General features: G+C 42.8%; 1 protein-coding gene across 1 annotated transcript in view; it reads right to left on the bottom strand.

Annotated features, from left to right (window-relative positions):
- Positions 1-20,929, bottom strand: part of AHDC1 (AT-hook DNA binding motif containing 1) — a 144,848-nt gene extending 123,919 nt beyond the window's left edge. Inside the window, exon 1 of the mRNA XM_077481014.1 lies at positions 20,512-20,929. Coding sequence (XP_077337140.1) covers positions 20,512-20,578 — 67 coding nt within the window. The 5' untranslated portion in view covers positions 20,579-20,929. The remainder of the gene's footprint in view (positions 1-20,511) is intronic.
- Between the last annotated feature and the right edge of the window lie 3,651 nt (positions 20,930-24,580).

Raw genomic sequence — 24,580 nt, 5'->3', positions numbered from 1 at the left:
CACAAAAATTTGGTAAAGACGTTACCTACTATATTCCATTATACTTTTATTGGCCTTCTAGACTCCCAGTTTGATATTTTACTTATTTTTGTTTAGGAAGGGTAGACATAATGGAAAAGATAGGGAACACATTTAATAGCAATTACATTTTTTATATATTACAACTAGGAAAAGTTTTCCATTTGGTATATTACCATATGTCATGTATCTAGCATACATGTCAATATATAAATCATAAATAAGTAAAACCGTTGCAAGCCATTCTCAAGTTTCTATGGACTAGAAAGTTTCTATTAGTGATACAAAAACTAAAAGAGCATGCAAATGTGTACCCAAATTGATGAGGGTCACCCAATCTAGATCTCCTGTGTGGATGAACCAACACTATCGGGAGGGGGGGGGGGGGGGAACTAATAATGGAGATCGATCAACAAAATCTTTTCCAATGACTCCATCTTGAGAAGACCTTACCGGGCCTCCCTGCTACTTGCTCAGAACACCCCTAAACAAGTTGTGTTTGGCAAGATCATAATCAAGAACCACCTAAAGTCTATGGAGGGTTAAACGTGCATGCAAGTTCGCATAAGTAACTCTAAAATATAATTACTGCTCAATGCCCAGCACAATAAAAAAAAAAAAAAAAAAAAAAAAAAAAAACTGTTTTGTAAAGCACTGCGCAAACTGTTGGTGCTATATAAATCCTGTATAATAATGAAAATTAGGAACATAGTAACAAGGTCTCTTAAAAAATAAAATAAATTGGCATTAGACTTACTGGTAACTTTTTGTAGGAGTCCTCCAGGACAGCCTCTGAGACATGGGGCTCCTCCCTTCGTGACAGGTTCACCCAAAAATTGTTAAGATGTTCCTCTAAGCTTTCCCCTTCAGTTTCCACAAGAACCACCGGAAGGCCCTGAAAGACATAACACACTGGCAAAAAAGATCAGTATATACATTTTTCAACAGGTACAAAAACACACTGGGTGGGAAACCAGGCTGTCCTGGAAGATCCTAGAAACAGTTACTGGTAAGTCTAACTCCGATTTTCTCCTATCGTCTTCCAGGACAGCCTCTGAAATAAGCAAGAAACGTACTCTGTTAGGGCGGGACCACTGCATGGAGGATCTTTCGCCCAAACGCCTGTTCTTTAGCAGAAAACAGGTCCAAGCGGTAATGCTTTGCGAACGTGGAGTAGCTGGACCATGTTACTGCTCTGCAGATCTCCTTCAGAGTGGCATTGGCTTTCTCTGCCCATGAAGCTGACACCGCCCTGGTGGAATGCGTCTTAACTAGGGGAGCTTGTTTCCCCACCAATCTGTATGCCTCTAATTGTCATTTTATCCATCTGGCAATAGTGGCTTTTGATGGTTTATATCCGTTGCGTGCCTCTGCAAAGTTCACAAATAAAGACTTCCTGAAGTCTCTGCTGACCTCTAGATAAGCTAAAAGGCTTCTCCTGACATCTACTAAACCTTCCTTCCTCATCAACCTCTGAAGAGGAATAAAACACTGGCAGGATAATGTCTGGCCGATGCTATTGCAATAAAAAAAAAAAAAAAAAAAAACTGGCTTTGGAAACACCCACTTAATTCCAGATTTCTCCAGTGGATCAAAGGGGCTCCCTGTAGGCGCCTTGAGGACCAAGGATAGATCCCAGGCAGGACAGGCCCAGACCTTCACTGGTCAGGACCTTGAGAAGGCCTTAAAGCATTTATTTACAAATTGATCTTGCTAGAGGGAGACCTTAAGAAACATACGCAAGGCAGCTGCCTGTACCTTTAGAGTGCTAACGGAGAGGCCCAATTCCACTTCTGCCTGGAAAAAGTCCAGTATCACTGGAATTCCCGATTCTATCAGCACTTGTTCTGCTAACCAGGAGTTGAACCGTCTCCAGATCTTGGTGTAAAGGGCCCTGGTTACTGGCTTACAGCATTCTGAGGCTCGGTTCACCTAGAACCGTCTGCGGACCACACAGGAGCGCTGTTGCATTCCTGTTCATCATTTCAGGGATGAATCTATGCCTGAATTCTGCCCTGAAACGGAATCAAAGACACAGAGTTTGTGCAGTGCACTCCACAGCCGCAATGGAGATATGTGAACCGGCTCCATAGGGAGCCAGTCACATTCTCCTGCTAGGCGAATTGGATGCGGAGAAACTCGCATCTAATTCGCATAGGCGTGAACCTGGCTTAAAAGGCTCTTGACTCTGAGAACCCTTGAAAGCTGTTCCTCAGATACCACACTGCAAGTCTGAGCTTATCTACCCGAGGGTGCCGAATAGGTCCCTGTGTGACAAGATCCTCCCTCATCAGGAGAGGAATTGAGGAATAGAAGACCATCCTCTTTAGGGCGGGGAAAACAAGCCCTACTCAGCTAAAATGGAGCAATCAGAATGAGATCAGTTTTCTCGCTCAAAAATTTCTGGATTACTGCCACGACTAGTCTTACTTGGGGAAAGGGATAACAAAGGCTGAAGTACCATGTATTGGCAAAGGCATCCATCTCCCTGGCTCGATCCAGCGGATGCAGGGAGAAGAACTAGGTGACCTTGTTGCTTTCTGAAGCAAAAAGACCCCATGTCCTCACAATCTGCTCGAAGACATCCTGGTGGAGCGACCACTCGTCTCGTCTTACTCGCTGGTGGCTGAGAAAGTCTGCCAGAGAGTTCTTAGACCCCTTTAAGTGGACTGTTGTCAAAGCCAGGTTTAATTTGGGCCAACCGAAAATTTTGCCTGCCATCAACTGTAAGGCAGGGCTCCTGGTTCCCCCTGCTCGTTTATGTACGAGACTAGTGCCGCATTGTTCATCCTTACTTGTAGGTGCTGTCCCCTTATCTTTTGCTGGAAGGACTCTAAATCCCTCTGCGCTGCCAGTAGCTCCTTCTGATTCTAGGTCTGCCTGGCTTCCACCCCAGACCAAGTTCCTTGAGCCAGATTTTCCAGGTGGGCTCCCCAGCCAAAAGAACTGGTGTCTGTCGTCACCCCCAGTGCTGTTGGTCTGAACCACAGCAGACTCTTGTCTAGATTGTGATGGGTGCTGTGGTGGCAAACCATTTTGACTTTGGTCAATATGGGCATAGACCAATTCAAACTCTGCTTGCTGCCATCCCAGCAGTGTAAAAAGAGCCTGTAATGGGCGCAGGTGAAACCTTGCCCAGGGGACTGCTGGGAAATAGGATGTCATTAAACCTATCACTCATGACATTTCTTATATGGAGATCCTGATTGCTCTGAAGCTGCGCTGCTACCGCTAGACCCACTTTCTCCATCTTCTCTGTTGAAGATATCCTATAGACCAGGGGTAGGGAACCTTGGCTCTCCAGTTGTTTTGAAACTACAAGTCCCATGAGATATTGCAAGACTAACAATCACAGGCATGACTCCTAGAGGCAGAGGCATGATGGGATTTGTAGTTTCAAAACAGCTGGAGAGCCGAGGTTCCCTACCCCTGCTATAGACCAAGTAGTGTACTTCCTGGGTTGGGATTAGCTGGGACTTGTCCCGCTTGATTAGCCACCCAAGGGAGCGCAGGAAATATGGGCTTCCTGCAAGTTCTCTTCCAGCTGCTGATTGGATGATCTTCTGTTTGTGAACCAGTCCGAATGGCAGTGCCCTGAATTGGGAGTGAAGAACTTCTGAATTCACAACTGCTAGTCTGAGGAATTTCTGAAAATCCTGATGTATCGGCACATGCAAATGTGTCCCTGAGATCGATTGTTGCCATACAGCAAATCTGGAAACTGGACGATTCATTACTGTGTAGATCTACTCCTTTCCGAAATGCTTGAATCTGATAAACTTGTTCAGAGGATGGATATTGAACTTGCCTGATGAGTTTTTGACTACGAATACACCCCCTGGCAGCGTTCTGCATGTGGCACTTGGCTGATGACTTGTTTATCCACCAGCTCCCCTAACAGCAAACTCAGAGCCCCTGATTTATCCCGATCTCAGGGTAACTGAGTAATAAGAAAAGCGGGAGGGGGAATGGCATTGAATTCCAACTTGTAGCTTTTTTTTTTTTTACTTCCAATATAAATGGTCTTGAAGTTGCGTTTGTCTATTGTGGGAGGAAGTCCCCCCAATCTTCATCCCACCGGGACACAGGAGTCACTGAGGCTTTGAGGTGGTCTGAGGAGGATTGAATAATATTCCTCTTCCACGTCCCTTCTGACCTGTCCAGTGTTTAAGACGACCCTCTATCCTGTTGGGTCTGCTGCCTGTAACCTCAAAAAAAAAAAAAAAAAAAAAAAAAGTTTAACCTCTGACTTTCGTTTCTGGGAACACTTTTTCTTGTCTTGGGTACATTCCAGTGCCTCCTGAAGCCCAGGTCAAGAGAGGTTATCACCTGAGAAAGGCAATCCACAAAGCTTGAGCTTTGACGCTGCATCCTCTGACCAAGCTTTTAACCATATGGCCCCTTCTTGCGGCATTCACCAGTGCTGATGACCTGGCTGCCAGCTTCACCGATTCCAACAGAGGTATCTGCTAGGAAGCCGACTGCTTTAAAATGGTTGTAAACCCTTACAAACCACTTTGACCTACAGGTAAGCCTAGATTAAGGCTTACCTGTAGGTCCAAGAAATATATCCTAAACCTATACAGTTTAGGCGATATTTACAAAAAGACAGCAACAGCGTGCAGGTGCACTGGGCGGGCCACAGATCACGGCGATATGCCGCTCGTGTCGGCTCACATGCGCGGGAGTGACGTTATCACGGCTCCGGCGAATCACAGCACCGGAGCAACGAGACCCGGAAGTCACTCCGGGATACATGGCAGCGGCAAAGATAAAGGAGGACCGCTACGGGGGATTCGTTCTCAGGTAAGTTATTCATGAGCTAGTATGCAATGCATACTAGCTCATTATGCCTTTGCCTTGCAGTTTGCTTTTTTTTTTTAAATAGCCTTTACTTCCTCTTTAAACAGTAAGGGAAAAGATTTCAGCAGTTATCTGAATGTGTCTGCAGAAATGTAGAATCGCAACTGCGTTAACCAGCATTCTACGTTTCTGGCAATGCAAGTAGCTGCAAGGGCTGGCTTAAGCCCAATAGAAGCATCCCAAGCTGCTCTTAGCAGCACATCACCCCTTTTTGTCCATGGGGTCCTTAAGGAATCCCAAGTCAAAGGCCAAATCAGTTTTTTTGGAAACCTTCGCCAGTGGTGCATCCAACTTTGAGATTTTGTTTCAAGGATGGGCCGTGCCCTTCTCAGAGGGAAATCTGCGCTTAGGACTGCCTGAAAAGAATGGTCTTTCAGGGTGCTCCAACTCCAACAAAATCGACTCCACTAGATTTGTGCACAGAGAAAACCCTTGATTTCTGTGCACCGACTAGGCTCCGATAAGACAGGCATATTTGCTGCTCTGGATAGGGGCCTAGAGGGACCCTGCATCCTATCCATAACCCCTTTAAAAGATTGGAATGTGGATGCAATCTCATCTTGAATGAATACAAGGATCTTATGACATGCCATCACAGAATCGTCCTTGACCAGACTGACACATTCAGGGCAAAGTGGCTTCTTCCAGTTGGAACCTAAGTGGCCCACATCTTCTCCTAGGGGCTGCATCTGGACTTGTCCTGGGCTTTACCCTGAAAGCCAAAAAAAAAAAAAAAAAAAAAAAAACACGCACGCCCATGAGTGCCTGCCCCAGACCTACACCAGCACTGTGTTTGGGATCAAACTGAGGAAGTGCCTAGCCCTTCACCTGTGGTTCCCCACCCAGGGAAGGACCCCACTCCCCCAGAGTAAGACATGGCCATCCATCACCATGCTAACCTGGGAGGTGCCGATGCCAGAAGACCTGGAGTTAACCGCCTGAGATCGGTGTATGCCCCAGCCTTTGCTGGGTCTTCACTGGCTCCAGATGCCAAACATCCACATGCAAGCCTAAAGATGGGAACCTTGATGCAGCTCCACCGGAAGCCGCGTCATTTCCTCTCATTGGAGCGCAGAAGCCCCGCCTCTGACGCATGCCTTCCTTCTTATACCCAGAACCGCCAGGGTAAACAGGTGCCGTTCACATCGTGTAAACATGCCGATGGATGCCGCCCAACCATTGGACCGAGACCCCTGACCAAGCCAATGACAGGAGGACTGAAGCCATACAGGTAACACTGATGTGTGGCGTTATGGCGGTGGGGTCTCGCCACATGCTTCCAGGGGTTCAACTATCTCTGAGTTTTAGGCAGCAGTGGGGCCAGCAGCCCTACTCTTCCCTAGCTAGACAGAGGGGCGCTTGGGCAGAGCAGAAGGCATGCCAGGGGCTCACTCAGGACAGCCCTGAGACATGGAGCTCCCAGATTCCTAACATGCTTGCTTCCTGTCTGGCAGGAAACACAACTGAAGGGGGAAAAAATATATATCTCTACTACTTATATGTACAATATTAAAGCCCCTCCCTCCAACAACCTGATTAATAGATTATGCAGGCCTAAAGATCTTCCTGCTTTAGCATGCGACACTGTTCAGCCCTTGATGGCTGCTCTGGCACCAAGCAGTGTCTCATGAAAGGATGGAGAGAGTGGCAATTCCACAACACAGTGCCTGGTACCAATTGACTGGTTGAATCTTAACTTTCCATAGCAAAGTCAAACATAACCAAACATACAGTATCCTATTTCCCACCCCCCATTATCTTCAACTGCATTCTCCTACCTCCATTAAACATGTTTTGTGTATAAAACATTAACACAATTACCACCATTGCGGGGGTTCCTGCGATTAGTGAGTAGTCAGCCCCCATTGAAAGGAATGGAAGGCTGCCGACACTCGCAGCTCATCACACACATGTAATCATTCATGCTGCGATCACATGCGACCAGGTTCCTGCGTCAATCACAAGCATGCGATCACAGCATGAATAATTGTATTCAAGTGGGCACGATTAGATGTGGGAGCCAGAAGCATCTCATTGCTTTAGACTGTGCTTCCTACTTGAATCTAATTGCGTGAAGCCCCGCTGGGGATCCCGCACGTAATAGCCAGCAGGGTGCATTCGCAAGTCTGAATGCACCCTTAATACCTGGAATAAGCATACTGTAAATGTGTCAGAAAAAAGGTCACAATTTATTGTCCTTATACCCATTTCAGGTCAGCAACTCAAAGGATTGAAGCAAATGTATTACCTTGGCAGCCAAAAAAAGGTCAAACAGTCTCAAAAATAGAGGTGAATAGAATCTACCATCTGTCCTGACAGTTTTCTTCTTTACCATAAAAAAGCCCTCATTGTGGAGTTTCCTCTATATCAAAAGTTCCAGAAAACCCCCAAGGGCCCTCCAGAAGTTGCTAGGGGTTCCTGAAGCTGTGGATGACCTCCCATCTGAGGGTACCTGCATTATTTGTTGGTCCAATACCACTTGGCTGAGTCAGTGGTATGACAAGAATGCTTTTTTTGCTGTCTGTAAGGGTGGTATTCCACCCACCATTGTATTGGGGCACGTTTTCCACTGACCCCTAAATTTTAGAAGGGGTTTCCTAATATAAACAGATGGCATCAGCGTCAGTTACATATGTTTGTAGACAAGAAAACACTATTTTGTCACTTATGGACCATTTTCCTTAACAACTAAACATGTAACAAAATGTACGTAACCTTAACCAGTGTTCAGTTACTTCTTAGTACAAAACATCAATGAACTGATGATTCCCATGTAAAAAGGACCACAGGAGATGCTATTAGGGCCAGTTCACATCACTTTTTTCCCTTAGAACAAAGTGCTGAACAGTGGGGAAAAAAAAATAAAATCTGGAACGCATTCGGAAATGCATCAAAAACGGAGTTGGAGGACTTTAATGGTGTGAACTGCAAAACGCAAGTATAAAAGAAAAAATGTGTTGGGGCAGCATTTGCCATAATGTACAAATATGTAACACTATAGTTATATTATCTCAAGAATGTACCACAATCAGTGTGCAGATTAAAATAAAAAAAATTGGCAGAAGGCAAGGTTTTTACATTTTAAGAAATTTTCTTCTACCAAAAGCCCCTACCTGCTGGCAAAGATACTGAAAATGAATTTTAGATTTACACAAACTTTAAGATTCACTTCTGCATTAAGGTGTCTGAATGACCGTTTTTTCATTAAAATACACGTTCTATACTTAAATTCCATTCGTTAGAGGTGGTACTGCCAAGTTCTCTTTCAGTTAGAAGCGCCAGTGAAATCTTCAGAATCCGACAATTCTGGGTGTGTGTTGGATGCCTGCATTTCAGATTTATTTATTACAGATTTATATTGGTGTCATTACGCTAAGAGTTCACTATTGCATACCTGGTGGGAATGTCCATTTGTCTATGATTTCTGGGGTGTGATTCTCCAGCTCCATACCCGTCCAACTGGAAGCGATTGTCCCCAATAAATCACAAATGATGATCTTATAAAAGCATTACAAAAGGCCTTCTTAGGCTTTGGCTGACGGCAGCAAGAGCTTATACCACACTACTAGCGATCAGCACAGGTTCCACCTCTGAGTTGGTTACAGAGATGGACCATATTGAGACGATGGAGACACTCCTGTCACATGAACTGGACACAAAAACCATTTTGCCAAATCTGGCAGCCCTGGAAGTTACTCAGGAAATAATGCGAAAATTATATATATATATATATATATATATATATATATATATATATATATATATAATCTCAAGACATGAACCTGGTCTAGAGTTGGGATGAGCAAGGTGATGTCTGTCCAAGTGTCTACTCCAGGTTGCATGATTTCCCCTCTTTTTTTGGTCTTGTTATGTGTGATGTCTCCTACACCCATACGGGAGTTTAAGATGGGGAGTAGTAAACCATGGACTACAACCTTGTTGGGTTGAGGAAGATATGATAGGGTTATTCTTGCTAGGGGTCCGACAACGTAAGTAACCCAGTGTATTTTTATTTCTCTTTATAATATATGAGCTTTTATATTGGTAGACATTCCCCAACAGTATTCTAATTAGTTCATGCTATTATAGGGCGTCGATATACATCTATGTGCAACTTGTTTTATGTTCTGAACATTTTCAGATCTTCTTTCTGATTGTGACATGTGCAAATGGAATGGAATCACCATAACATTTGTATACTGCACACAGGCATGAAAGAACATAAATAAATACAAACTGCAGTAAAGAGACTGCAGCAGTCTAAAATGTTCACATAGAACTTACTCTTTATGCCAAGACAGATCTTTTAAGTGCCTTAAATAAAAAAAATTAAAAAAGAAATAGGAAATAGATTATATATATTCATTCTATAGTTTAGTTCCTGTTCCAAAAGTTTACATATTTGTTACCATGGAAACCACCTGAATGGTGCAGGAAAGGGTTTAAGCACCAGTGCCAGCCTATGTGTTCATGTGATTGCGATATCACTGTGCGTTATACCCATATATATATAAAAAAAAAAAAACAAATAGGATAAACTCAGTCTTGTGAAACGAACATTATAACTGGGAGTGCAAGTACTAGAGCCAACACATTTAAAATGCTTTTCCTACAGACCAAAATAATGAATGTTCGTTAGATACAGTGTAAAAATATGCACATTACAAATACTAACTTTATGTTTATATACCAAATAGGGTTTTTGTTGGCATGCCGTTAACAGGTGGCACAGCAGTTTACCTACAATAAAAACTTGCAAGTAAATTTCGCACAAGTTCCCACTGCACACTTGATGTTAACAGACCCTAAGCCCTCATGCACACTGGATGTTTTTACAGCTGCTGTTTTTGGCTTCAGAAAAACCACCTGAAGCCAGTAAACTCCCCAGCATGGTATCCTATGTGTCCATGCACACATAGGCTGTTATCAGCATTTTTGGCAGGGGCGTTTACTGGCTCGAAAAGAAACCCCAAAACTAGTGTTTGGAAATAGGAGTTTTTCAGCTGTAAAAACACGAAGGGCATTTTCATACATGCAGACCGTTCAGATCCGTTTTTTTCAGGCAGACCTGAACGAACACTCCATACATCTGTATGGAGAGAAGGATGTCAGCTGACATCTGATCTGCTACATCCAGACAGATGCAAACCCCATTTTCCACCCGTCTGGCAGATGGGATTAGGAACAAGCTGTCATTTTCATCAGATCCCCCCCATAAAGGAGAGCGAAGATCTGACTGGTCCGTTTCTGCACAGTGTGCAGAGGTGGACTTGTCATCCGCCAGCTCAGCGGGAATCAACAGACTGATCCCTGAGCAGGCGGATGTCTGAAAATGGATCCGCACATGTCAAAGGGGCATTAAAAATAAATAAATAAATAAAACACACACACACACACACACACACACAGCTATTCGGCATTTGAGCCTTAAGCTTTTGTGGGGAGTATAGATTCGCTAAAAACAGCCAAAACGTAAACACTGAAAAACTCTGCTGTAAATCTCATTCTACAGCTAACGCTACTGCTGTTTTTTAACATCCAGTGTACATGAGGCCTTAACGTTGGAGGTACCTTGAACTCCCTTGGTACACTAGGGCCTACTTTCATGTGCCCCCAAAACATAGTATTTTCTATATAGATTTATTCTCATAACAGACTGCATTTGAGAACTGTAGTGATTTCCATGGATTTGTTACATGTATGCCTTTTGTTTGTTTTTTTAGTTTTTTTTATTCTGCAAGATGGAGATTATAATATATATATTCTAGGGTTGCGCCGATACTGGAGTATTTGCACAAGTATTGGTACTCATGCAAATGTACCGGTACTTTCATGCTCGGTTCTTTGAGCGGTCAGCGTTAAAGAAGTCCAGTAATTGGAGCTGCAAAAACAAAAAACATTGCTCAGCCCTGAAAACGCTAAAATATATAAAAAGAAACATGGTTTCTTTTTGCACATTTCTGTTTCTTCATCTGCAGATTAAAGTGATGAACAAATGTTCCTCTGTTTAACCCCTTAATTTACTGTAATCAGCCTTAATTAACTCCCCAGTCTCCTCCATTTAATTAATATCCTGCTTTTTTCCTTTTGTTAATGTCTATTTTATTAACAATTAAAACTTTTGTTGTTTGCTTTGTTAGTGAATATTTTTACACATATATTGACATTTGCACATTGAGAAATCACTAAATGAAAAAAATATAATAAAAAGTATTGGTGCATTCCTAATATGTTCTATATGTAACCAACGGTAACCGTATTTCATTGCGGTTCAAAACTAATAACCTATGGATTGATTCCTACTGTAAATAGATGCTCCATGAAATAAGCCTGTAGGGGAAACCTGTACAGAAAGAAATACACAGGCTGCCATTGCTGACCACCTCCTGAAAATACCTGGCTGTGTCCATCTTCAATACCTACCTGGAAACAAGCATGCAGATCAGAAAAGTCAAAACTCCTGCATACTTGTTCAGAGTCAGTGATTTAAAAATACCAAGCCACTGATCAGCATGACAGCCAGGGAACAAGTAAATGCAGAAAGAAAGGTCGGGAATGATAGCCTCCATGCTTTTTCGCTACCAAAGATGGACCTGGAAGCACAATTTAGTTTACTCCTAGAAACAGAATATGCTGAAAAAAAAAAAAAAAAAAAAAAAACTTTAAAAACTTTCAATTATGACTAGGAATTGATGGAACTGGGGATTTGTTTTCGGATTGTGGAGTTGGAGAGAGAAAAAAAAAAAAAAAAAAAACACACAACAAAACTATTATCTTAAGGAAGATGGGTTACAATTACGTGCAATATCTTTTGATTTTCTGATTATAAGGACAGGTTTTAGGTGTGTGCATAGAATGAAATCGGGCGAGCACCATTCATCAACCATGCAGCTGTCCCTAGGTAGCTTCTATATTTAGAAAATAGCTGAAGCTCAAGTCAAACTAAAGCAAGATAACTCATGTGTATGGCATTTATCCCAATCTACTATGCAGTGGTAGAACACACTGCATAGTAGGGTTGGAATATACAAATATTACTTATTCCGATATATAGATATATATGAGATAAATTGGTTTATGTTCAAGTAAAAATATTCAACATTTAAAAAAGTGTTTAATATGCATTTACACCATTCATTTAATACACAAACTGAATTATACTGTGCGGTCCACTCTTCATTTTGTTTATTCCACTGGAACTTTAGTCAGAAAATTAAGTCCTGCTAGATCACTTCAGGCTGGCCCCTTCTGCATGCGTAGCTATGCAATACGTTTAAAGGAATTGTAAAGTGATTTTTTTTTATTTAAAATAACAAACATGTTATACTTACCTCCACTGTGCAGCTCGTTTGCACAGAGTGGCCTCGAACCTGCTCTTCTGGGGTCCCTCGGCGGCTGCCTCTGCTTCCCCCCCGCAGATGCTTCTCACGTTCATGCGAGCTCCCTCACATGGCGAGAAGCATCTGCGGACGCGCTCCCGTGATACAGCCGGCGGCTATAGCAGCTCACTGTATCACACGGCCTCGCCCCCGGCGCTCCGCGTCAGTGGATGCGATTGACAGCAGCGCGAGCCAATGGCTGAGCTGCTTTCCATCCATCCACTCCAGCCAATTAGCGGCGGCCAGGCTGAACGGTGGAAAGGACGTCGGGGGACGAGCGTGGGACTTTCGAGGGGTGAGGTAAGTAAAACGGGGGGCTGGGGGCGCAGGCACTGTCAGATGTTTTTTCACCTTAATGCATAGAATGCATTAAGGTGAAAAAACATTTACCTTTACAACCCCTTTAAAATAAGTGTCTATAATGTTTAAAATCCAGTAATACACCGTCTCAACCTGCTCTGCACATGCTCAGTTATTATCCATGTTAGGCATTGCTGAGTTTGTACAGACTGATCTGCTGACAAATCTTTAATGGGGAATTAAACCCTCCTATCCTTTACAGCCAAGAAAGCTGCTTCTGTTCGATCTGCAACTGCCATGGTGCTGCACATGTGATCAGCTATGACACCAGCCATTTGATGGTTTGACAGTATGGTTGAGAACACAAGCAAACATGATAGTTAGCAATCCGAGCATTCCATGAATGTAACTGTTAAACCGAAAAAAAAGGATTTAGTTACATTTAATGATTTACTGCTGTTCGGGGGCTCTGGGCTTCAGCAACATGGCAGCCTCCAGGAATAAGAATGAGGAGCAATGCCAAGGCAATTTACATCACACACTCAATTCGGTAGCGTAATTTCTGATATGGAACTTATGTTCATTGCTAAAGAACATTTTTTTTAATCAAGTTACTGGTAAAGTTAAAATTTAACCCAAAAAAAAAATCCACCTAAAGCTGTACCTACATTTGTAATACTCCAATCCATTCAGATGGACCATGTGTAAAGCAGCCCATAGATTAGACTTTTTTTCCCTCTACCAGCAGGTTGAATGTTATTAAAAAAAAAAAAAAAAAAAAAAAAAAAAACACACACACACATTTGAGGTGAATGGGGCAATCCTTCCCACTGCGACATTGTATTCTGACAGCAGGGTAGCATCCCCTCCCTCAGAATACACCGATCAAGCTTTTCCAGAAGGATGGTTATACAGAAGGCGATAAATAGATCAATTTCCATTTAACCACAGTACTTATACCCAAGTCAAAATTCGGCCAATGCCTGTTGAACCGTCTGAATTTCGATCCATGTATGCGCAGCTTCAGAAACCTTTCTGGTTTGCTACTGCCCTTCCCACCCATAAGCAAGAACCAGCCACAATATTGCACTTTCCTTCCCCGCCCACCCCCATTGTCAAACTTTAAAACAGAAGAGTGTGTGTGTATAATATCTATACATACACAAACACTCTTTAGTTTTCAAGTTTGACAATGGGGGTGGGCGCAACATCAGCCTTCATATTATACAGAAAAATTGGGCTAACTTTAATTCATTAAAAGTATTTTTTTTTTTTTAAAGAAATTGCATCTTAAAGACGACTGCGCAATTCTCTATGGTCTCTGATTATATATATTTGGGGGTTCTAAGTAATTATCTAACAAAAAAAAAATGATGATTTTAACGTTAAACCAACAAATGTCAGAAAAAGATTTAGTCTTTAGGTGGTTAACTAGTTGCCGACCAGCCGCTGCAGTTACACTGCCATAGGTTGGCACAGCTGCGCGAATCACCGTCATGGTACGTTGGCTCTTCAAGTCGCTATATCAAGCACAGCATGTCCCTTGAGCTGATGCGCATAGCTGGCGGGCACAATTGCCGCCGGCCACCCACTATCGTGGGCACGAGAGCCAGAACCAGGATGTGTGCGTGTAAACACACAAATCCCGGTTCTGACAAGGGAGGAGAAACAGATCGTTGTTCCTACACATAGTAGGAACAGACAATCTGGCTGCTCCTCTGGTCAGTCCTATCCCCTCACAGTTAGGACCACACCTAGGGAACACATTTAACCCCTTGATTGCTCCCCAGTGCTAACTCCTTCCCTGCCTGTGACATTTACACAGTAATCAGTGGCTATTTATAGCTCTGAATGCTGTACATGTCAGTGGTCCCAAAAAAGTGCCACAAGTGTCCGATCAGTCCGCCGCAATATCGCAGTCCTGAAAAAATAAATAAAATTTGCAGATCACCACCATTGCTAATGAAAAAAATAAATAGTTAAAAATGCCATAAAATCTATCCCCCCATTTTGTAGATGTGACAACTTTTGCACAAACCAATGAATATATGCTTATTGCGATTTTTTACCAAAACTAAATGTATAAGAATACACATTGGCCTAAACTGATGAAGAAATTCATTTTTAAAATTTTTGGGGATATTTATAGCAAAAAATAAATAAAATTATAGCTTTTTTTAAATTGTCCGCCTTTCTTATAGCGCAAAATATAAAAACCACAGGAGGTGATCAAATGCCACAAAAAGAAAGCTCTATTTGTTAGGGGGGGGGGGGGACAAATTTTGTTTGGCTACAACATCGCACAACTGCGCAATTGTTAAAGCGACGCAGTGCCATATCACAAAAACAATGGCCTGGTCATTAAGGGGGCAAATAATCCTTCCAGGGCTGAAGTGGATAAATTTCCCTCATTTACACACCAAAGTTCATTCCTTTGATCTAGGATAAAACTTTACAATGTTTATAGTTAGCTCAGCAGCTGAGGAATGTTGTGATACTTGGCAGACCTCCTGGTTATTTTTTTTTTATTTTTTTTTGACAGCTGTCAGCTTCAGCAGAAAATTCTCTGCATAGAAAGAATTGGGATAATGCTTTGTCAAGATCGTGATGGGGGAAAAAAATTGCAATCTTGATTCTTAACGATCATGCAGATAGAGATAAACCGATATAGATCTATTAAAAAAATAAAAAGAAAGACAACACTCCCTCACATGGAGTGGGATGTTTGAGATGAGATACTTGCATTTGCAAACGAGTTTAGCACCAACATTTATAAATTAGGGATTGTGAGACTGCATCTACAGCTGGAAACTGTCCTACCACTGTACCTTTTTAGATATATAGCAATACACACATACCGTATTTTTCGGACTATAAGGCGCACGTAAAAGCCTAAATTTTCTCCCAAAAACGACCGTGCGCCTTATAATCCGGTGCGCCTTATATATGACCTGTTGACATCGCTGGAGTGCTTTGTTAACAGTATCTGTCAGATGGGCGCGCATGGAGTCACAGATCAAGTCTCTTGACGTTAACCTTCGGACTATAAGGCGCACGTAAAAGCCTAAATTTTCTCACAAAATCGACCGTGCGCCTTATAGTCCGATGCGCCTTATATATATGGAAATATCCATTTTATCAGCCGGTCGTTGCTAGTGCGCCTTATAATCCGGTGCGCCTTATAGTCCGAAAAATACGGTACTTAGCTCGGTCCAATGCTGCATCTGCCTTCACCACTTCTATGACTGAGAACTGAGCTATCAAAGACCGCTGATCACTCAGTTCTCGGTCTACACTGAGCTAGTGACTGTCAAAACAAAAGAAATCTGAAAGATTTCGCAGCATGTATGGACAAATCTCCCGCTGTGGCTACTGTATTTTGCCAGCAGGCCAACCCAATTGTCAAAATAGCTGGACAAGAAGCTACACCTTACCAAATGTCACCTCTGATCATCTGACAAATTTCCACCTGGTTCCTTCGAAGTTTTAATTGAAGGAAGTCGGGTGGAAGGGTGCCAACAGGGCTACTCAAAGAGCCAATTTCATACAGTATTCAGCCAGCTTAGAATGTTAAGGCAAATTATAAAGTCAAGAGTACAAGCCCCTTCCTAATGGTTGCATTAGATTTGCATTCTTAGGATCCCAAGCAAAATTTCCTCAACCTCAGTCCATAAATGACAAAAATAAATAAAAAAAAGGATCTTGGGTGATTTAGATATAAAGCAGCTGCCAAACAGATATACTTCAAGTGGACTGATCCTTTAACAGCTAACTTATACATACAGTAAGACAGCCCATAAATAAGTCCATTTTTTGTGCAACCAGCAGGTTGGTTGAAGGAAAAAAAGAAATGGCTATTCCCCCATTCCACAGACTCAACAGATAGGGGAATCCTCCCCGCTGTGCTATTGTATTCTGACAGCAAGGAAGACTTCCCCACCATCAGAATACACTGATCAGCACTGCTGGCTACAGCCGGCAGTACTGACTGAGAAGAGAAAATCCTACAGGGTACAGACCTCCCTGCCAATATTCAGTCGGTCCCTGTTGAACCAGACAAATTTCGATCCATGTATGGCCAGCTTAAAAAGGTGTGCTCACCCTTTGGAAAGCCTGAAACAATATAATCATTCATAAAAGTTATTGCTCCTTCCTTGAAATTCAACCTATAATCTAGAGAGTTTCTTTCAAGAGAAAAATACAAGCTCAGTTTGTAGATAGATTGAAGCTTATCTGGTATCGGTTTTTTGCATGGCTCAAAAACTTGTAGCTAGGAAATCCTGGTAGACCCCTGGTTCATAACTGAACTTGTCAATGAAGCATAAAACAGATATTATGAACAGGCAACGTGGCATAGACAAATTGACAGGGATGCTTTTAAATAAATATGTATTGAACTAGTGCCATAATATTTCAACTATTTTCTTTATACAAGACTACAATCAAAAAAATAGATGTGTTGAGGTTCAAAATATGTTCAGGCCATTTAGCTTTCTCATTTAAATAAAGCTAAGCTAACTAGTTGATAATAGGAAATGCAGGTATTCCATAATAAAGTTTTCTATAGTATACTGTAATTTGATTTAAACTGCCACTTTCATAAAATAAAAATGTGTAAGACCTCCAATTTAAGACGAATGCAACAAGTCATTTGTAGAGAATTTCCAGGATGCTGTATAACATGCATAACTGAAGATCTTAAACAGTGGTGGCGAACACTGGCACCACAGATGTTTTGGAACTGCATTTCCCATGATGCTCATCTACACTGCAGAGTGCATGAGCATCCTGGAAAATGTAGTTCCAAAACATCTTGGGTGCCAAGGTTTGCCAACACTGGTCTAAAACTAGCTTGCAGGAGGAGGAAACAATCTTCCTCCAAAGATGAAAAAAAAAAAAAAATAGAATATTAACACTGCAAACAGAAAAACCATACAAGCTGCCCAATGGTAACCAAACAATATATGTTATCAAGTGTTCCTATGAGGATGGAAATAAATCACTTAATTGGTTGTTATTATTAAGTGAATTAAGTGTATTATTACCAACTCAAGAAATCAGTGTAAAAGCAGCCTTTGGGGACAAATGACCATGTGCTTTTCCATATTTGTGAACAAAAAGCTAGGTTTAGAAACTGCAGCAAAAATGGGGAACTGTTGATGGATACCAGATTTTTATGCCTTAATGGTTACCAGTGCAGACTGAAAAATGGTTGGTTGCTAGAAGAAGCAGCTTCAGTTTTCAGCATATTTGTCTTCAAATGTTAATTAAACAGCATGCTAGACAAATATGGGTATGTCTAAAGACCAGTTAATAACATCTTTTAGGCCATTTACACAAAACCACAAAATTAATAATTCAGTCAAACAACTCCACCAATTGGAATACAACAGAAGGAGGAAGGCTGCCTTACTTCAGATGGAGGCTGGACATTCATGGACCAACTGATATTTATTGACTTTCCATAAACAAGCCTGGTTTATCCAAAATATAGTAATATCATCAAGGAGTAAGACCAGGGACCCCTTATACCAGCCTTATCTTTGGATAAATAAGTGGCTGTTTCTCTAAGTGGCAGATGGCTACTTCATTCCCAAGATTGACTGGGGTGCCTACAGCTCCCCATAGATACAAGGATCAGCTATCTCATGTCTGTGGGTACCTTTAACTGGCAAGCACAAACATCAGCTGAAATGCAACTACAATGTAAAGACTATCAAAATCAATGCTTAACATATAAAGTATGAAGACTGCACAGCCACCAACAGAACACTATAAGAATTAGCATGTTCAAACCCTTAACTGAATTACATGTGGCTGAATGGGGGTCAGAGCTGCATAGTGGGTAAAGCACAATTACTAATTCTCAACACCGGCTTTAAGAAACACGATGCTCTCTTTAAAATCAAATAGACATGTATTGTATTGAGAAAATGCATTCACAGACACCCTTCTGCACAGCCAGTGAAACTACAACACAGATACGAAGCCTCACTGAGAAAGGAAAAAGGAGGCTACCAATAAAAAAAAAAAAAAAAAAAAAAAAAAAGGACTGAGCGTTTCAGAATGCTTGTGAGGCTGTTGCCTTATTAAGCCAATAGAGCTACAAACCAGTTTTAAAGAGAAAAGGGGAGCTGCTTCTAAGTCAAATAATGATGTATATTACATAATACAAGTTATTACCGTGGTTATAGTGCAGAAATAGGAAGACAATCATTGCATCCAGCAGTTATTTGTTCCCCTCTGAGTATATCACCACCAATATACACACACCTCTTACTACAAGCAGCAAGCAACGAACAACACCTAGATAATATCTCCGCTGGTAAGCCTTATATGTGTAGACTTTAATACAGATAGGAGAGATAAAGCCAAGCGAGACAAAAGAGTAATCTAATACTACCTGCTAAAAACCTTGCCATACACTGCAACAAAACAGTGATACAACTTCCCAAAAATCCACACTGCATAAAAACCACCAACACAAAAAGGAAAAAATAAAATAAAAAATGATGATATCTTCCTTTCAATAAATAACTATGGTGTGAACATGCACTTACTTCTGACTTGCCCCCTTTTCCTTCTGCCACCTCAAGCTCCTGCAGACTGTGTAAATGTAAATATGTATATATATGAGTGTGATATTTTTCCAGGCACCTCCCCCTTCACAATGATTGGCTGCAAAGCCCTCTGTGTCATTGTTTTGCCTGGGACACAGACACATTTTATATAATACACACAAAATATAAACAGTATAACACAGGAAAAAAGGGAATCATGCAACGTTCTTTCAGACCACACGTTTCCTTAAAGCATATCCATAAAATGCAGAATTTTAATAACGCCCGGGAATATTAAAGATGAGCCTCTGTGCCATCACTACAAAATTTTGCCAACGTGCTGCGTTTTTATTCCTACAATTTTAACAGCAACATGAAAAAAATAAAAATAAAAATTAACTGACAAACCTGATCATTTTTCTACGCTATCTGCGGGTCTTTTTTTTTTTTTTTCCCAGAAGGGTTAAAGGAAAAGGCAAAAAGGAGAGGCACTCAGACAATGAATGTCACCTGAGCTGAGACACATGTCCCCTGACCCTCTGCCCCTCCTCCACCCCTGCGAGGGTATAATGGCACCTTTTAATTAGAACCGAAGAAGGAGGGGGGGGGGAGGGAGGGCAGCTGAAGGGGGAAGATGACATGCTATCAGACCTTATTTATGGCACATAAAGAAAACTACAGTAAAACAATGATGAGCAGCTGTAGAGGTGATCACCATGAAGGGGGGGGGGGGGGGGGTCCTGCTGTTTTCTGTGGATGGCAGAACTACACTTGTGACAGCGGCGGAGGTAGATTTAGCTGACAAGGTAGCTATTATATGTAAAGGAGGGGGGGGGGGGACATCATGATGTCACCAAGATTGTAGGCACACTATTTCTAAATGAAATGTATGGATGTGGCTAACCTTGTAAAAAAATGGGCATGTGTGGAGGCCTGGCGATTTGCACTATAGGAGGTGCAGGGAAAAATGTGGAAAGTGACAGACACATGTCACACATATACACACACACTACGCCCTATCACAGATCCCCAGAGTTAGCAGTAAAACGAGCCACTTTTTCTTTGCTATTGTCAGCTTTAGCCTTGCAGTAGCAGGAAGAGGAGATCGATGTGCGGAGGACAGGCGCACAGGCAGCTTAATCCCCATCACACCGATGAAAAGGAATCACACGGAAATCAGAGCCGGCTGTGTGCACGGAGGAGACCCCCCGGGTATATGGAGGAGTACAGGAGACTGGCTCAAATTGGCCCCCCTGAGAATTCCTCCTCCTCCTCCATGCATGGCTCGGCAGCACCGATTGCCTGTCATGGCTGGACACTGGGCATACAAATAGTCCTGCCAATGGCCCGGGATAACCCGCCTCCCCCTCCTCCCCGGTGCCCACACTGACCGTTCCCCGCCGGCTCCGGCTGCTCTCGGCCGCTCATGGCTGCTCCAGGTCCGGGCACGCTCAGCATGGTCACATCATCTCCCGGGGGCCCCGGGCTTGGCGCTGACTCCCCGCGGGGGGCGGGATGTGTGTGTGTGTGTGGATAGAGGACTCTCCGCTCCCCCTCAGGGCTCTCACCACAGGCGGTTGGGCTTAAGCTGCTGACAGCCCCCGGTGCGCCGCTTCCCGTCTCCAGAGACGTCCCGGGCGATTCGCTCTCAGCACACCGGCCTAATCTGCGTTGCTCGCTCTCTCCCCCCGCCGTGGACGTGTGGCCACCGTCGTGCCTGTCAGTCCCGGTATTTCCCCCGGTCTCAGTGCCGCTCTCCCCTTCTCCTCCTCCGTGTCTCTGCGCTCAGAGTCTCTGAGCCGCCTCCGCCCGCCGCTGGCACCGCCCCCCGTTCTGGGCCGCCGAGCATGCCGGGACATGAAGTCCTCCCCGCTGGGCCTCTCACAGGAGGGGGAGCGCTGCATGACGGGATGTGTAGTGCGTAGTCGCCAGCGCGTCGTACTGCGCATGCGGCGGGCCGTTTCCCATCAGGAGCGTTCGGGTACCTAACAGGATGCTGGGAAATGTAGTCTAACTGAGGGCTGGAGTATTCGCCGTGAGAAATACAGAAAAACCCGCTGATGTTAAAATTATGTGCTGGGAGAGCGATATAGAATAACGCAATGACTTAAAGTCGTTTATTTTAATTTGTTCGATGAATGACGGGATTTGTAGTTTTTTGGCGGCGAGGTGCATGCTGGTCTGTGTAGTTTGTGTGAGTAGACAGCGGTGCACGGTGGAAGTTGTAGTGTGCGGAGTACAGGGAGAGTAGCCAGTTTACAGCTTGACTCCACATACTTTATTCATATATATATATATATATATATATATATATATATATATATATATATATATATATATATATATATATATATATATATATATATATATATATACATATTCATATATATATATACATATTCATATATATATATATATTCATACATATATATATTCATATATATTTATATATATATATATATATATATTCATATATATATATATATTCATACATATATATATATATATATATATATATATATATATATATATATATTCATATATATATATATATCCCTACATTCTTTTCCTAGTTAGTTTTACAATGTACTTTGCACTTAAAGTGGTTGTAAACCCGCACTTTTTAAAAAACGAAAACAAATAAACATGCATAATGAGCTCATTATGAAATACTCACCTTAGAATGAGGTGCCGGTATCTCACCCGATCCACGCCGAGGCATGTCAGCTGCCTCGGTGTGTCTTCCAGGTATCACGGCTCCAGCGCTGTGAGTGGCGCGATACGTCACATGCGCGCGGAAGTCTTTTTCCCCCGACAAGGTCTGGCAGTTCTGCCGGACCTTCAAGGGAGATATACACCACCGCTCAAAGGCAGGTCCTGGGAACTCAGAGATAATTGCTCCAGGTGAAGGGATCCGGGTGCGAGCCACATCATGCAGATAATGGGGATAATGACAGAACTCTGGACGGCCGCACTCCAATGCTAAAACGATGCTTTATTCAAATAATATTCAGGACACAGCAAATGACATCACAGCAAAAGATGCTAAAAGCTGACGCATTTCGCACTAAGGCTAGTGCTTACTCATAGCTGGTTGAGTAAACACTAGCCTTAGTGCGAAACGCGTCAGTAGTATCTTTCGCTGCGATGTCATTTGCTGTGTCCTGAATATTATTTGAATAAAGCATCGTTTTAGCATTGGAGTGCGGCCGTCCAGAGTTCTGTCATTATCCACATTATCTGCCGGACCTTCAGCCAGGCCTTAACAGCGCATGCCCTGCATGACGTCAGCAGCTGCATGAAAAGTATATATCTCCTAAACCGTACAGGTTTAGGAGATATTAATTTTACCTACAGGTAAGCCTTATTATAGGCTTACCTGTAGGTAAAAGTAAAAAAAAAAAAAAAAAACTATACAACCACTTTAAAGAGGAACTGCAGTCTGCGCACCTAATTTGTAATAAAATTTTTTTTCCATTCTGAAGCTTCCCTCCAACCACTTTGCATATTATTTTATATATACTGTGACTCTGTACTTGCCAAATATGCTGCAGAAATCTCCCTCCACTGAGTCTGGCTGCAACGATTTTAACTGTGGGCAGCTAAAGCTGCTGTCTGGTCACTTCCTGGATTTACACAGACACACCTCCAGCTCTGCGGCTCTCATTGGCCTTCTTATGACTCATCCCTCCTCCCTTCCTGGCAAACTCCCACAAGAGTGAGAGAGAGCAGTGCATGATGTCATAAGCCTAGGCCAGTGATGGCGAACCTTGGCACCCCAGATGTTTGGGAACTAGATTCAGCAGCTACAAATACTTTAACTGCTGACTTTTAATAGGGAAACGTACCTGTCCAGGGAGCCTGCGATGTCGCCCCCCCCCCCCCCCGAGGCCGATCTGTCCATCAGATCGGGTGCAGGTGCCGCCATACCAACTAAGGGAAACCGGCAGTGGAGCCTTCAGGCTTCACTGTTGTTTTCCTGCTGCACAGTCACGTGGCGCTTCCTGAATGGCCCCCTGTCATCTTCTGGGACACACTAAGGTCCCAGAATGCAGTGGGGGAGAAGAGGACGTGACCCACTGGGCCGCTGTGATGCTGGAGCAGAAGTACACAATGTACTTCATAAAAGGTGTAGATTAGGGGGTCGGACGCATGGATAAGGGGGGAGTGGCGCCCTTGCGCCCCTAATGGACAGGCTGCCACTGTGAACAATAATGACTAGAACTCGCTTAGCAACATCCTGGGAGTATCACAGTCAGGCTTCAGGAGCTATGGAAAAGGCCTGCTTCTACAGCATGGGCATTATTCCAATTTAGTTAGAGCTGCTCAGTTAGTTTTTACCTACAACAACCCTTTACCTGCATAGGCAGTCTTGTTTTGTAAAGATGAAACAGCATGTTGCTTTCAGTGGACAGTGCCTCACCCAACATGATTAGAGCAGTTTTATGGGGTCATGATGGAACTGCACCGCAACCGACTGTAACGCACACAATTGAGGCAAAGTTGTATGGCAATTATAAGGTGAAATCCGGAATGTTGCCTCCTCACCTCCTATCAAACACCTCTGAAAAACAATCTGAGTGTGAATCGCTTTTCAGAGGGGTGACATTGCCTGCTACACTTGTAAACAAGCCCTGATGCCCAACCTGTGGCCCTTTGATATATGATGTGTTGCCCTCAGACCTCAGCCGTCTGTAGTGGGAAAATTGATTAGAGTGATAGCTCTGATCTCTACTAGCCTCATGTAACATCTTCCCAGTTTTATATTTTTTTTTATGTAGCATATTCCCAAGCGGAAATGCAGTTTCTGAAGTCCTCCCAAGTATTACATATACTGAACATTATGTGCGGCCCTTTGATTATGTCAGAGGCTGCATTTGAGGTCCCCTTTAGCTCATAAGTTGACAATCACTGCCTTAGAGCATATTCTTACTTTAAAATGAAGCACAGGATTGCTTTACGTGTCACAAAATAATTATTACCAGTGCAGGCCTCTGCATCTGAAAATGCTAGTTGCCTGGCTATAAAACTGCTACCCATGCTCAGGTATGGTTAGCAGCAAAAGGAAGCCAGGCCAGCAGAGAACAAAATGGTTAGACACCGTGAAAAGCCAACACCAGTCAGAGCATGAAACAACTAAAAGTAGCAGTACAAGTATGAGAAAATGTGAAGACAGCAGACCCTTATGCACACGAGCGGAATGTCCGACAGAAAATGTCAGACGGAAGCTTTTCATCCTATATTCCGATCGTGTGTATGCCTCATCTGACTTTTTTTTTCAAAAAAATTCTGATGGATCTTGAAATAGAACATGTTCTAAATATTTCCGACGTAGCCAATTCTTATCCGGAAAACTGCTCGTCTGTATGCTGTTCCGACGGAACAAAAACGACGCATGCTCTGAAGCAAGTACGAGACAGAAGCTATGGGCTACTGGCTATTGAACTTCCTTTTTCTAGT

Source organism: Lithobates pipiens, unplaced genomic scaffold, assembly GCF_037356315.1.
Source record: "Lithobates pipiens isolate NorthernLeopardFrog02 unplaced genomic scaffold, aLitPip1_a1.2 Scaffold_16, whole genome shotgun sequence".
Taxonomy (NCBI): Eukaryota; Metazoa; Chordata; class Amphibia; order Anura; family Ranidae; genus Lithobates; species Lithobates pipiens.
This window is presented reverse-complemented; position numbering and strand designations above follow the sequence as displayed.